This window comes from Podarcis cretensis, assembly GCF_951804945.1.
Source record: "Podarcis cretensis genome assembly, chromosome: 5".
NCBI lineage: Eukaryota > Metazoa > Chordata > Lepidosauria > Squamata > Lacertidae > Podarcis > Podarcis cretensis.
The window spans coordinates 84362604-84377122 of record NC_137174.1 but is presented as its reverse complement, the minus strand read 5'-3'; the positions used below and the strand labels follow the sequence as shown (position 1 = coordinate 84377122).

The window sequence follows — 14519 nt, the reverse complement described above, 5'->3', positions numbered from 1 at the left end:
ACTAATGATTTTGAGGTCATTCTGGTTTTGTTTTTTTAAGCAGGAGGGGTGTGTCCCTTGCAACATCCTGCACCATGGGTTGATAAGCAATGGTTCTCACATCTAAGCATCAGAAAAAAATGCCTTTTGTTCAGTTACTCCTCATCTGAAAGATGAAAGACTTCATTTGTTTTGCTCTTAAGATTTTACACCCATCTATGTTGATTCCAGTTTATGGGCCGCTACAGAAGACCTATTTTTTCAGGGTTCATCCTGATTTGCTTGCACAAAGCTTATCCAGTGTTAGGTTATCTCTAGTTTGTATAGAGCATTTGTTCTCATTTGTTTGTGGGACAGTTATATGACCATATATATTCATCCTGGTTTCCTTGTGAGGTGTTTGTCTTCCCATTAGTCATTCATTCATCTACATCTTTAAAGCTTTGCAAAGTTCAATAAAAGTCTGATTCTTTTATTGGCCTTGGTCCTGTATACCTGAAGGAGTGTCTCCACCCCCATCGTTCAGCCCGGACACTGAGGTCCAGTGCCGAGGGCCTTTTGGCGATTCCCTCATTGCGAGAAGTGAGGTTACAGGGAACCAGACAGAGGGCCTTCTCGGTAGTGGCGCCCACCCTGTGGAACGCCCTCCCTTCAGATGTCAAGGAAATAAGCAGCTATCCTATCTTTAAAAGACATCTGAAGGAAGCCCTGTTCAGGGAAGTTTTTAATATTTAACGCTGTACTGTTTTTCACTTGATTGGGAGCCCCCAGAGTGGCTGGGGAAACTCAGCCAGATGGGCAGGGTATAAATAAAAAAATATTATTATTATTATTATTATTATTATTATTATTATTATTATTATTATAAAATGGATCTGTTATTTTAGGGTGACAGAGCCCTTTCTTCCACTTCAGTTGCTCAAACCTTAAGTTCTGGCTTGTCTGTAGAGCCTTCTGACAAGCTGGAGACACCATGTATTTTAAATTGCAGAAATGTTCCTTATGAATTATTTTCCCAAAGCTCCAAATCCATTTCAAATAGAGCTGTTCACTGTTGTATGCCATTTCTTATCTGCAGGTGTGGCCAGGATTAACAGTTTTCCCTGATTATTCGAATCCTGCTGCTGATGAATGGTGGACTAAGGAGTGCAGTGATTTTCACAATCAGGTCCCCTATGATGGACTGTGGATTGTAAGTACTGTACTATGCGTATAATGTGGACATTAATGTTTTGAGAAGGAATCCCATCTACCACTCAGTAAAGACAGCCTCTCAAAATTCTTCACTGTATATCTTCAACTTGCTCCTCCCCCACCCTTGAGGGGCCCCGACATCTTAAGTTTTATTTTCTTTCCAGAAGAAATTCTGTGTTGGCAGGCCTGCTGTCACTTTTATCCCAACCATAGCTTTATTTAAAGGTATCTTGGAGAAAATGGCAGCTGTCACAAAAAAGAAGTAAAATCGCCCTCTTGCTTTTGGAGAGAGCTGTTTTTTTACATAAAATAAAAGATTACCGAATAGTTTTTAAGATTTCTTTGTTTCTCCAGATGTTTTTGGACCACAACTCCCCTCTTCCCTAACCATTAGCCATGCTGGCTGGGGGTGTTTGGATTTGCAGTCCTGCCACAGCTGCATGGCCAACCATTCCTCACTCCTGCTTTAAAAAATCAGATAAATAAAGATGATGATTTAACAGATGCCATATACTCATGCATTTCTGCAAATATATCCTCCTAGGACATGAATGAAATATCCAACTTTGTCAAAGGATCAAAAAATGGCTGCCCAGTGAACAGCTTGAATTACCCTCCTTTTACTCCAAGTAAGTTCTTGTATGTAAATCCTAATGCAAAGGCCGGTTCGTCCCAGGATCAGTTGCCTTTTTGCTTATTTGGGTAATCCATGTTTGAGGAAGAAAACAAACAAACGGGGACTAGAGACTTAAATATATCACTGAAATAAAATAAAAGATATACAAGAAAGTAAAATAAAATAAAACAGAAAAAGTAAATGAATCAAATAAATAAGTCCAGATCAGTCAGGTGATTGTTCTTGGTAGGTTTGCCATATGTCAGGAAAATTCCTGACATGTCCTGGTTTTGGGGTGTAAAAATGGTGTTGGGGGAATTGTGTCAAATCAGCAAAGTGTCAGGGAAAACCCGGATGCATAGCAATGTGATGGAATAAGCATTGAAAACAGCTCAAAAAGCTAAAAACCACTCCTTTTTTGATCCCCAAAAAGCCTCAACAAGTTTGGGGTCTTCCTAAAAAAACTGGTGGGTGTCAGGAATTAAACGTTTTGAAATATGACAACCCTAGCTCTTGGGCTTGGAATCACCCATGCTAGCCAGCCAGCCAGTAGGAGATGCACTATTCCAGATCTCACTTGAAGTGTAGGGGCCTGTGCTGATGGACTGTTAGGTAAAGGTAAAGGTAAAGGGACCCCTGACCATTAGGTCTAGTCGTGGCCGACTCTGGGATTGCGGCGCTCATCTCACTTTACTGGCCAAGGGAGTCGGTGTACAGCTTCCGGGTCATGTGGCCAGCATGACTAAGCCGCTTCTGGTGAACCACAGCAGCACACAGAAACACCATTTACCTTCCTGCTGGAGCAGTACCTATTCATCTACTTGCACTTTGACGTGCTTTTGAACTCCTAGGTGGGCAGGAACAGGGACTGAGCAACGGGAGCTCACCCCATCATGGGGATTCGAACCGACGACCTTCTGATCGGCAAGTCCTAGGCTCCTTGGTTTAACCCACAGCGCCACCTGCATCCTGATGGACTGTTATCATGTTGCTAATACAGTATCAGTATTGATCTAACAGATCAGGTGTTTTAGGAATAAAAAATAAGAAGCAGAACTGGCAGCAAAATGATGTTGTATGGAGTGCTCCAGTTCAGGAAGCTAGCCATGGCCGCTTCTAAAATCACCCATTCCATTCTCTCCACTGTTCCCTGCCCCTCCCAACAGTCAGTGAGCATTCTCTCTCTCTCTCTTCAATAGGTTTATTTGGGTTTTCAATTTTACAATCATAGAGAAAACAAAAAAAAAACAATATCAAAAATCCCCTTTGACTTCCTCTCCTTTCTGTGGGTCCTTGTGTTAACTTTTTCTCCTGCATCTTCTCTGTTAATCCAGTTCTATTAAATCTTCCCCACCTCCCAAAAACTTATACGGCAGCTAATTCTATTGAAAAGCAGTGGCTTTGGAAATGCTTTCAAATCTTTAGATGGTTTATAACAGGCATAGACAAACTCGGCCCTCCAGATGTTTTGGGACTACAACTCCCATCATCCCTAGCTAACAGGATCAGTGGTCAGGGATGATGGGAGTTGTAGTTCCAAAAACATCTGGAGGGCCGAGTTTGCCAAAGCCTGGTTTATCTAATGATCTTGCATGTGGAACAAGAGGGAATAAACTGTGCCTTGGCATGCTAGCATTCATTCTGCTATGATACATGTATTTTAATCTAAGTGCTAGAAGCTAATAGGTGGGTTATTGTGTGGTTTGTTGATTGCTAGGAGATCTAAGGAGGGGCAAAACTAATGGTGGGTTTTAGGCTCCAAAGCAAACCCTTTCCATAAAACAATAAAAGAGCCGGTATACATTATTGAATCTAGTGTGGCATATCCAAAGTGCACACGCTTGTGACTTTTCTGAATGCAGCGAGTTCCATAAATATGACTAAATCTTATTTCCTGAAATATTTGAGACAGAGATTTACTTCAGTGTAACTTGCTCTGCTTTTCTTCTACAGAGATTCTTGATCAAGTCATGTACTCAAAGACACTTTGCATGGATGCAGTGCAGGTTGCAGGCAAACACTATGATGTCCACAGCCTCTATGGATATTTCATGACTATAGCTACTGATAAGTAAGGAACCCACTGTTTTCTTCTTTAGCTCGCTTGAGATGGTTTGCAAAAAGGGGTTTTTTATTTTGCAAGGACAGGGGTACCTCGGGTTACAGACGTTTCAGGTTACAGACTCTGCTAACCCAGAAATAGTACCTTAGGTTAAGAACTTTGCTTCAGGATGAGAACAGAAATCATGCAGCGGTGGCAGTGGGAGGCCCCATTAGCTAAAGTGGTACCTCAGGTTAAGAACAATTTCAGGTTAAGAACGGACCTCTGGAATGAATTAAGTTCTTAACCCGAGGTGCCACTGTAATGGGCTTTGATTGAGAAGAATGCAGAATTATTGATGAAATGTTGAGTAAGTCGGAAAAAAGTATCCTATCCTACATTGCAAAGTAGAGTCACAGCTCAGATCTTGCGGTGGGGTGGGGGGCTTTTATGAAATGTTCTGATTTATATTGGTAATCAAAGCTCAGTTAGATCAGCATCCCCAATCTGCTATACACAGGCTTTCTCTTCCACCCTGCAAAGTCTGGAGCACTCAAACCAGTCCCAGGGTGGTACAGCCATAGCTTGCTGCCACATTGTTAGATCATAGCTGGAAGCTTTGGTACAGGATAGAAGAAAAAGAGAGGAGTGGGATAACTTGCTGAGCCCCTTGGCATATGAAGAAAGGCTTACAAAAATAAATCCCTTATGTCTTACTTCCCTGAAGGGATGCTACACAGCACCCCTCTTGATTCCAGTGGCCTGTACATATGGCTGATGTGATCTTCAGAGTACTCTAAGGGGTTGCCCAAACACGATGGGTAGCAGAAGACTATGTCTTCTAGCTGTTCCCCTTGGCAGCATGCATATCCACACCAAGTCAGGGGGAACCTTGCATTTAAAGGGAATGCTACAGATCAGATGTTTGAATAAATGAAGTCAAAATCTAGGGTTTTCCAAGCTTGGGTCTCCAGCTGTTTTTGGACTATAATTCCTATCAACCCTGACCATATTTGCTTTTCCACATTCCTCAGAATGCCACAGATAATATCCTTTAAAAAATAAAGAAGAAAAAAATACATCTAGCTATACCATACTCAATATATGCATAAACACCACTTTGTTTTACATTGATTCCTGCATGCAATAAACGGTGTGCACTTTAGTCTGAGCACCTCTTTAGATCGTATCCTTCTGTCTCATAATGGTTTTTGCAGCACATAATTTTCTTCATTAGCATTATGTCCCATATTTTCCTTTTCCACTGGTCCATCGTTGGTAAACAGCCTATGCCCCTATATTTTTGCCTCACAAGGAACTCGTAAGATGAAACTCCACACAGGGTTAGCCTGTTGTAGCTGACTTAAGGCTCACGGCCTGTTCTCTGTCCCAGTGGAGAAACAAGCAGACTGAACTGCCATAAGAAGCCAGTGTTGGCACCCTCCACCATCAGCTGCACTGGTCTTATGGACCATATCTCCAGCCCCATCCCTGTAACTGATAAAAAATCTCATGGATAAGCGATTTGGGGGTGGGGGCAAAATAACATTCTCTGATTGTACAGTTCTGTCCTAGAACTGATTGGGATGGCAATATTTCTGAAGGCATCAGTGAAGTAGCATATGATCTGAGAGACATGACCCAGAATGCAGTACTTTCAAGTTAGCAGAAGTCCACCTTCTGCTCTAATGTTACAAATTTGTTTTGTTTTCAGTGCTCTCCAGAAAGTTTTCCCTGGGCAGAGAAGCTTCCTTCTTTCACGATCAACTTTTGCTGGGTCTGGAAAACTCACAGGACATTGGCTGGGAGATAATTTTGCTACCTGGAATGATATTAAATGGTCCATACAAGGAATTTTGGAATTTGGTCTCTTTGGATACCCTTATGTAAGATACTTTAACTCTTCTTCTTCTTCTTCTTCTTCTTCTTCTTCTTCTTCTTCTTCTTCTTCTTCTTCTCTTCCTCCCCCCCTCTTCTTAGCATTATTTACTATTTTCCATGCAATTAACATATTCATTGCAGCTTCCAGGTGTGATTCAGGGACAATATCTTTCAAATAATTCAGTAGCAATATTATAGGATGGCTTGGTAGAATATATCTTCATTTCTGAAATGTAATTTTGGATAAATTTGTATTACCAACCAGCTCAAAAATAGATGCAAACAATTCAATAAATCATAATAGTCTTAAGACTGAACACCTTACAAGTGTTTTGACTTTGGTCCTTAGGTAAGGTAAGGCCACCCCCAATAGTTCTCATCTGCTGAGCCTTCCTTCTGCAGGTTTATAAATGTATTAAATAAATGGAATGAAATAGTGAACTAAATCAAAACTGAGGATTTCAAGATCCCTGCTTACCTTAGTACACAGTTAGGAATATATACCTAGGCATGTAGATCTAATTCTAAAGTCATTCCATGTTTCAGCGCTTTTCTTATGTGTACATAACTTTCAGATTGGAGCAGATATCTGTGGGTTCGCTTATGATGTTGACGAAGAACTCTGCCGGCGGTGGTATCAACTTGGAGCATTTTACCCATTTTCTCGGAGTCACAATGAAGAAATACGCAGTGTAGGTCTCCTTTAAAAAAACAAACAAGCAAGCAAGCAAACAGATCCAGTTTTTAGTGGCTTAAATTCTCCTTCTTTGTGTCAATAACAATTGTAACATTCCCTTACAGCATAAAGACCCTGCGTTTTGGGGGAAGAACTCTCTTTTGATGAACACAACCAAACACTACCTGAACATACGCTACACTTTGCTACCGTATCTCTATACCCTCTTTTACAGAGCACATTCCCGGGGAGATACAGTTTCAAGACCTGTTCAGCATGAGTAAGTCCGTTGTTTTCCCTCTGAAGAAAAAATGGTTTGTGAAGGGGAGTGACCTTCGATGTTCCTTCTTTTTATGATCCAGAATAAAATAAGATGCATTTCCATTATTCTGTTTTAAATCCAGGGGGTGGTATTCAGCTAAAGTAGACCTATTGAAATTAATGGACCTAACTTAGTCATGTTTCTTTATTTTCATTCAATAGACTCCCGGAATTCCTAGAATTATTTTTAATGTTAAAGATTATTCACAATGTTAAATTCTTTAGAAGTCTCGGTACACAGAGAAGAGAACTGTTGTTGTTGTTGTTGTTAATTTAATTAATTTCTATACTGCCCTATACCTGAAGGTCTCAGGGCAGTTCATATAAAATATCATTTACATAAAAAAAAAAGCAACCCAATAATACCCCCGCAAAAGAGCCAGCATTTAAAAAAGGGTTTAGGGTATAGATCAAGTCAGGCAAAGGCCTGGTTTATAAGGAACGGTTTCGCCTGGCGCCTAAAGGTGTATAGTAAAGGAGCCAGGCAAACTTCCCTGGGGAGAGCATTCTACAGACGAGGAGCCACTACAGAGAAGCCCCTGTTCTTGTGTTGCCACCCTCCTGACCTCTCGAGGAGGAGGCACACGAAGAAGGTTTACTGTATATGTATAGTTATTGTAAACCACATTGATTATTTTTTTTTAAAAAAATTGGGGGTTACAATATTTTTTTATAAATGAATCTAAGCAATATGAAGTCAAGCTGGACAGCAGAAGGAGCACTAACAAGCCTCTCTTCTATGCTGAAATAAAATAATGTGGAGAGGTTGATTGCAATGTTGCATGTTTTCAGTTTAAAATATTTTGGGTTGCACACTATGGTCTCCCATTCTGAAGTTCCATTAATGCAAAGAGTGACCTGAGTGACCCATTAGTATATGGTTTGGTATCTTTTATTTTTAATCATAAGTTGCAGTGGGACATACAATGGAAAATGGTTCATACATTTCTTCTATAAATAAATAAATTGGTGACTGGCCAGGAAACCCATGATTTCCCCCTGAGCTTTGTGGGTGAAAAGTATGCATATTTTTTGGACAATGGGGAAGGAATTAAAGGTATGCATTTTACATGTATATTGCAAGTGGGACTGCCAAATTCTGAGATGCCTTCATCTGATAAAACTGTACTCCATTACAAGGGTGTCATATTAAATTATGAGAAGTACAGAAGCATGTTTCTTGTCATCAGTGGAATTCAAAAATATGCCAATATATTCTAAACTTCCGAGTTTGAAGTTTTGCCATTTTTTGCCACAGATTTCAGAATTAAGTTGTTAATTGTAAAAGTGCCTGAAATTCCCTAAGAGGTGTACAGATTCACAGGTTCACAATCTGATGCATACAGTGCTAAAGGAAAGAGGAACGGGGAGAGGAGAAGGAAAGATGGAAGGAAGGAAGGAAGGAAGGAAGGAAGGAAGGAAGGAAGGACATTCAGATGCCACTAAACCGTGAAGTGTAACACAATAAGTTTTCTGTCAACAAATATAATATTAACATTGTCTTCTTTACTTAGATTCTATGCAGATCCAGCCACCTGGGCTATTGACAGGCAGTTCCTGTGGGGGCCTGGTCTTCTTATTACTCCAGTCCTGGATGCGGTATGTCTAATTTTAATAACCTGCAAGCTAGCCACCTTTAAAATTTGCTTTTTAAAAGAAAGTTAAAAGAAAGAAAAAGAAAGTGAACCCCCACCATGCTTAAGATACTAGGCATGGGCAGGCAGCCTCAGGCAGACACCAGCACACAGCAGCAAGAATATATGCATGAGGGGAATAATACAGGCACAGAAGTCTTTTTTGAGGGACGGATAGTCAGCAATGAAAAAAAGAGTAACATATTCACTGGAGTCACGGAACAAACCTTGTCATATGGGGTAGAATGTTAGACGATGAGCAATGTTAGACTGGCCCCAACAACATCACACATACCATCTCGGGACTATTTAATTGCTCATCGTCTAACATTGTGTATGCCATCAAATGCCAACAGTGTCCTTCAGCTCTCTATATTGGACAAACAGGCCAAACCTTACACCAAAGGATAAACGGACATAAATCCGACATCAGGAATCACAAGACAGAGAAACCAGTAGGAGAACACTTCAATCTCCCAGGACATTCTATACAAGATCTCAAAGTAGCTGTTCTATTACAAAGGAATTTCAGAAATAGACTGGAAAGAGAAGCTGCTGAATTGCAACTTATTACCAAACTTAAAACCATGGAGAGACCTGGTCTGAACAAAGACATTGGATTCTTATCTCATTATACATGACAAAGCCATTTTTCACCTTCTCACCCCTTGCTTTTTCCTGTAAGACCTATTGCAGTCGTTAAGAGTTGTCAACAAGCTCATCACAGCTATCTGCCAATCACCCATTCCCACCACCCTTCTGAGTAATGCCCCTCCCCACCTTCTCACTATATAGAAGGGTCTGGTGACTTCTGTTTCAGTGTATCTGAAGAAGTGTGCATGCACACAAAAGCTCACACCTAGAACTAACTTAGTTGGTCTTTAAGGTGCTACTGGAAGGAATTTTTTTTCTTTTATTTTGTTTAAACATTTTATTAAAAACGATAAAGATTGGACTGGGATGGATTGGGAAAGGATAGAAAACAAACACAAGCTCAGCAAATGCTACCTAACACTTTATAAGAGAAGTGATTTTTAAGAAGAGTTCTGCATTGTAAGGATTTGCCACCTTCTCCCCAAGTGCTGTGATTGGAGAGTGTTGAGTGTGGTAAGATCATTCAAACTGTCCTCCCCACTCTTCCCTCCCTAATGTGTTCCTTATATGGTGCCATAACTTAATAATTGCAACAGTTTGGACACAGTCTGGTTTTCTGAGGCACTGTTTTGTGCTACAGATTTGCTCAAATCAGACCACTCTGTGGTGACTTGTAATTCCTTCAGCCTAGTTGGGACTGGGCACAAATGGGCCTGAATCAGCCCAATTCTGTTTTCATTTTGGCCAAATCTTGAGTATAGCCCTACCATGTAATCCTATATGCACTTATCTGGGCATAGGGATTAGGGAGAAATGTATTGGTTCTAAAACGAGAACTTCCTGATTTGCTAAGTAAGCTTTGCAGAATCTCTGAATGTTGCTGAATCAGTCCCAGCAAGCATGACAAATGGGCACAGACGATGGGAGTTTTGGTTCACCTACATCTGAAGCACCAAAGGTTCCCCACGCCTGCAAAAAATGAACCAAAAATGCATTTATCATTTAAAATTTGAACTTTCTCAAACATTCTTTGAATTGGCAGTAGGTGGTTATCGGTTGGTTATCGGTTTTGATCCACTTACATGGTCTTGTTTGGTCTTCTTGTTTTTCCTGCATTAGTGTGCTGCTATTTGCTGACTGGTGTTTTATTTTGAATATGGATGAAAATAATTCTGACTGATTATTTAGCTGTTTCACAGGTCCTGTAGCTAGAAAGAAATCCAGTAGAATACTCACCTACCCAAGTCACAGTGAAATGAATGGGGCAACAGCTCCGAGGCATTTTTGCTGAGGCTTGTACAGGAGACTTTTCTGATGAACTTCAATTCACTTTTGGCGAATATTAAAAAAAATTCTATTCTGTAATTTTATTATTATGGAATTACTGTTACCTATGAATTTTGTGTCATCCTGTCAGCTTGACTTCACTTGACAAGTGAAATTCTTGCTTATTTAAATTTCAGGGTACAGATATAGTGACTGCATACATGCCTGATGCTGCCTGGTATGATTATGAGACAGTAAGTATATAACTTTTTGTTTTCTTTTAGAAAAAAAGGGAAATGTTCTGCATAAGTTTCCATGTGTGCTGGTTCAGACTAAACCCTGATGGTGTCACCCAACACTCCTGTTCTGCTAGGTCAGCTCCCCTTTAGGGAGAGTCTGCTTTGCGGGCAGGAACCGACCCTGGAGCGGGTGGAGGTAAGCCACCCACATCAGCTGGGTTCCCGGTTGCAGCTCCTTCAGCCCAACCAATTGGGCTTGCTTAGGGGCATGGCTCCACCCACTTAAATGTTGGCGCAGCTGGAGATGCTGCCCCTTCTGCTTCCAGTCATCGGATCTCCCAGCCCACCCACTTTCTTTTTCGTGGTTCAACTGTGACCTTGCTATGACTTATGTTGGTTGTCTGGTTGTTGGGGCCGGGTAGGAATTTTTCCACTTGGCAGAATTGGCTCTAGCCCAGGCTTCCTCAACCTTAGCCCTCCCGGTGTTTTTAGCCTACAACTCCCATGACCCCTAGCTAGCAGAACCAGTAGTCAGGGATGATAGGAATTGTAGTCTCAAAACATCTGGAAAGCCGAGGTTGAGGAAGCCTGATCTAGCCACTTGGTTTTTGCCTACCTTGTAGCAATCGTCACAACTTTGTGAGGCTAGGCATTGGGAAAGCCTTTTATGGGAGGGGAGGTTGTTGCCTCCGCCTGCCCCTCCATGGTAAGGGTTCCAGGGGTGTGGTCCCTGTCCGAAGCCTGGGCGTGGACTGGGGCTATGGCACATCCCCAACGGTGACCCGGGTGTGTGTGTGTGCTCATTTGATGTACATCAAAGGGCTCCCCCCCTCCGGTGGTTAACCCTTCAAAGAGACTTCCTGCGGGCATACAGGGGTCAGGTTATAGTCTTGCTTCACCCAATTGCCTAAGCCAGTACCACTCACATCTGTAACCAATAAAGTTGTGGCCTTATTTATCCCATTAACCCAGTATATTTTATTTCCGGGGAAGCTGGGGGGGTCCAGGTCCTTGCCATGCAAGTCAACTGATTTGCACAAGTGGACTTAAACGTCTCTTCTTTGCAGCTCCTTGTGAGCCCTCAAAATCAGCTTTAGAAGGATACATAAGATTTTGGGGATGCACTGGGGAAAAGAGGAAATGAAATTCCCTTGGTGCTGTTTTGGTGCTCTGATGCCTTGGCTTCTAAAAGTTGTTGTATAATTGGATGACCAACATTTGTAACGAGTAGGGAAATATGGTGTTAAGAAGTTGTTTTCAGCATTCAGCTTTCATAATCTTTTAGTAAATAAATTATTTTTATTGTACACTTTCTTGAGATTCTACAAGGAGATTGCAAGTTTTGATATAAGACTTTGGATAGAAGTTATGGATATTGTACGTATCTAACTTATGAATATTGTAAATATCTACTGTGTCCTCCATTTTTCTTAAATATTAGGGCGTAGTATTTCCTTTGAGGAAGCAAACGGTTCAGCTGAGTCTCCCGGCAGACAAAATAGGACTTCACCTCAGAGGAGGCTACATCTTCCCTACTCAACAACCAGCTAACACAACTGTTTACAGGTACTGATGGCTAGGTTGTGAGCCATTAATTTAATCTTTCATGACTTCTATGATTGTAGACCATGGAGTGGAGTTTTCTGAAAGCTATTGTTTTATCTTATTGAGGAACAAGTACAGTAGAATTCATTGGAGTCTATTTCTCCTTCTGTGGATGTGAAATGACCCACAGTAGCCGGACGACTAAGGTCTCATTCTAGGAGGAATGCCTTACTTATTTACTCAGAAATAACCACCCATGATTTCTATAGGCGATAGGGTGGTAAATTTTGGAGAAATGGACATTTTTCATTTGTCTCTTTTAATGGCGTATGTGGAAAGACATACATGTTTTTGCAAAATGATTGTACAAGAAGTGTCCCTTGCTCCACCTAAGTTTACTTAGCCCATATGTTCTCAGCTGCTCTGTGAGTGGAACAAATGAATGGTTCTACAATGCTATAATGATTGGAGGCGCTTATTTGGTTTAGCATCTAGATTAAGTTTTCTTCTTACCCAGGACGTTATCAATGTCTGTGACGATGATTGAAATGTTCGTATTCACATTCATTACAGTGTAGACAGTAGATCAGTGATGATGTCCACATTCTAATAATGACAACTTGTCAAGCTGTAATCCTTGAGCTCTTGTGAACCCTGTAAAACATAGCCATGTGTTGTTTTTTAATAGCCGTTCAAAACCTATGGGACTTATAATTGCCTTGGATGATGCCGGGAAAGCAAATGGAGAATTATTCTGGGATGATGGCGTAACCAGAGGTAAGCCCACTAATGTAAGAATAATGGAAGTGATAACTGTTTAAAAGCCAGATGTGTGCAGATGGCCTCTTCAAATTCTCCATCTTATCTGTGGGCAGAGAAACTTAGAAGTTCTGGGAACAGTATTTTAAAACATGCTTTGTATTTCAAAGAAATGGGATGGAGTTCAATGTTGCATTATGATTCAATGTTCCCTTTGTGGAAGCATTGCAGTTTGCCAGATGGAGTGATCCCTCCTCCCCTCCCCTTGTGTACTGCTGTGTGGGTCCCCCTGGTCTCCCAGTTTTGGGGGGTACACAGGGAGAAGAGGGGAAGAGAAAGCCACATTGCAGAAGCAGAAGTCATTGTGCAACGACTGATGGGGATCATTAGGTGAATCCTGCCCATGGCCAATATTTATAGCATAGGAAAAGTTGGCTTCTACATTCTCCCTTCTCAACAGCCTCTTTCTTCTCCAGACAGAGGAACAAAAGAACCTACCTTACACAGAGTCAGAGTGTCTTGCCTAGTGCTGTCCACACTGACTGACAGCAGCTTTCCAGGATTTCAGACAAGGGGACATCCTTATCCCTGCTTGCCAGGGAACTGAACCTGGAATCTTTCTTATGTGCAAAGCAGATGCTCTCTCACTCAGTTTACAACCCTTGTTTTTTATAACTTGAAAACATGCTCCCTTTTATAGTTACATGTGAAATTGTTGGCAATCCTCCCTCCAAGTTGATTAAGATTTGGTTTGATCACCTGGGAGCTAGATTTGCCTAGAGTGTTTCCTGTAGTTGTCCCAGTCTTATTTAAAATTTGTGGAAAATACCTTAAAAATGCATTAACTCAATATCCATATTAGAGTTATTGTATCTGATCAGAAGCTCTAGATCAGGACTGTACTTTTTTCTATGCTGGGGCAATTTCTTCAGCTGCACTTGAACAAACACACACACGCAACCACACACTCTTGCTAACAGATGTTAGTGTAGGAAAAGAACCCTTGTAACACTGATTCTCTGGGACTGAAATGTAGTGCGACTCCAAACGTTGTGCATGCATTTGACAGGCATACCATTTATTAAGCTTTCTTTCTCCATAATGCCATGTTGTTTTGCAATTTTGAACTTTGAAAGTATGAGAGTGGGAGTGAAATGTCACAAGTACAGTGAATCCCATGCGTAAAGCTCAGGATATTAGAATGTCAGAGTAAATTGTAAATTATTCAACACACACTTCCCCCTTATTTTCCTCCTCGGAGCAGTGACTGCATCTGTGCTGAGGTGGAGTTGCAAATTGGACAGGTGTATTATTATTTTTTAAAAAGGCCTTGGCCTCATCTTGTGTCTTTTAACAGCACCTTGATCCGAGCAAATCTGAAAGTTTGGTGTACAGCAAACTGATGTTAAAAACCACAGTTGCGGGTTAAAAGCTGACAACTCTAGTGAGCCTTAACACATGATTCACAAAGATAATTTGCAGATCTGTACCAGTGCTCATTATGCTTCTGTTCTTGATGTATAGTGGCAGCAGCTGTACTGCCTTCATGGCATGGTCATTGCCTTTTGTTCCACTCCTGGTCTGATTTTGGAGGGAAGAGAGCTTCTTGGGAGGGCAAGGCAGCCAGAACCATCACTGATAATTGGCAAGGTGGCGGGGGGGTGGGGTGGGGGGGTGGGAGGGTAACTTCCTCAAGAAATTAGCAATTTGAATCACTTTGCATTTAAAGAAAAAAATCTAACAGATTCACACCTTTGAAACAACATGCCAACCA

The 14519-nt window shown here is 41.2% G+C and overlaps 1 protein-coding gene across 1 annotated transcript in view; it reads left to right on the top strand.

Moving 5' to 3' along the window:
- SI (sucrase-isomaltase) overlaps positions 1-14519 on the top strand; it is a 102753-nt gene that overhangs the window by 27628 nt on the left and 60606 nt on the right. Inside the window, exons 13-22 of the mRNA XM_079977525.1 lie at positions 1058-1171; positions 1718-1802; positions 3743-3860; positions 5545-5716; positions 6287-6403; positions 6513-6667; positions 8223-8307; positions 10400-10456; positions 11883-12007; positions 12675-12763. Of these exons, the coding sequence (XP_079833651.1) occupies positions 1058-1171; positions 1718-1802; positions 3743-3860; positions 5545-5716; positions 6287-6403; positions 6513-6667; positions 8223-8307; positions 10400-10456; positions 11883-12007; positions 12675-12763 (1117 nt within the window). The remainder of the gene's footprint in view (positions 1-1057; positions 1172-1717; positions 1803-3742; positions 3861-5544; positions 5717-6286; positions 6404-6512; positions 6668-8222; positions 8308-10399; positions 10457-11882; positions 12008-12674; positions 12764-14519) is intronic.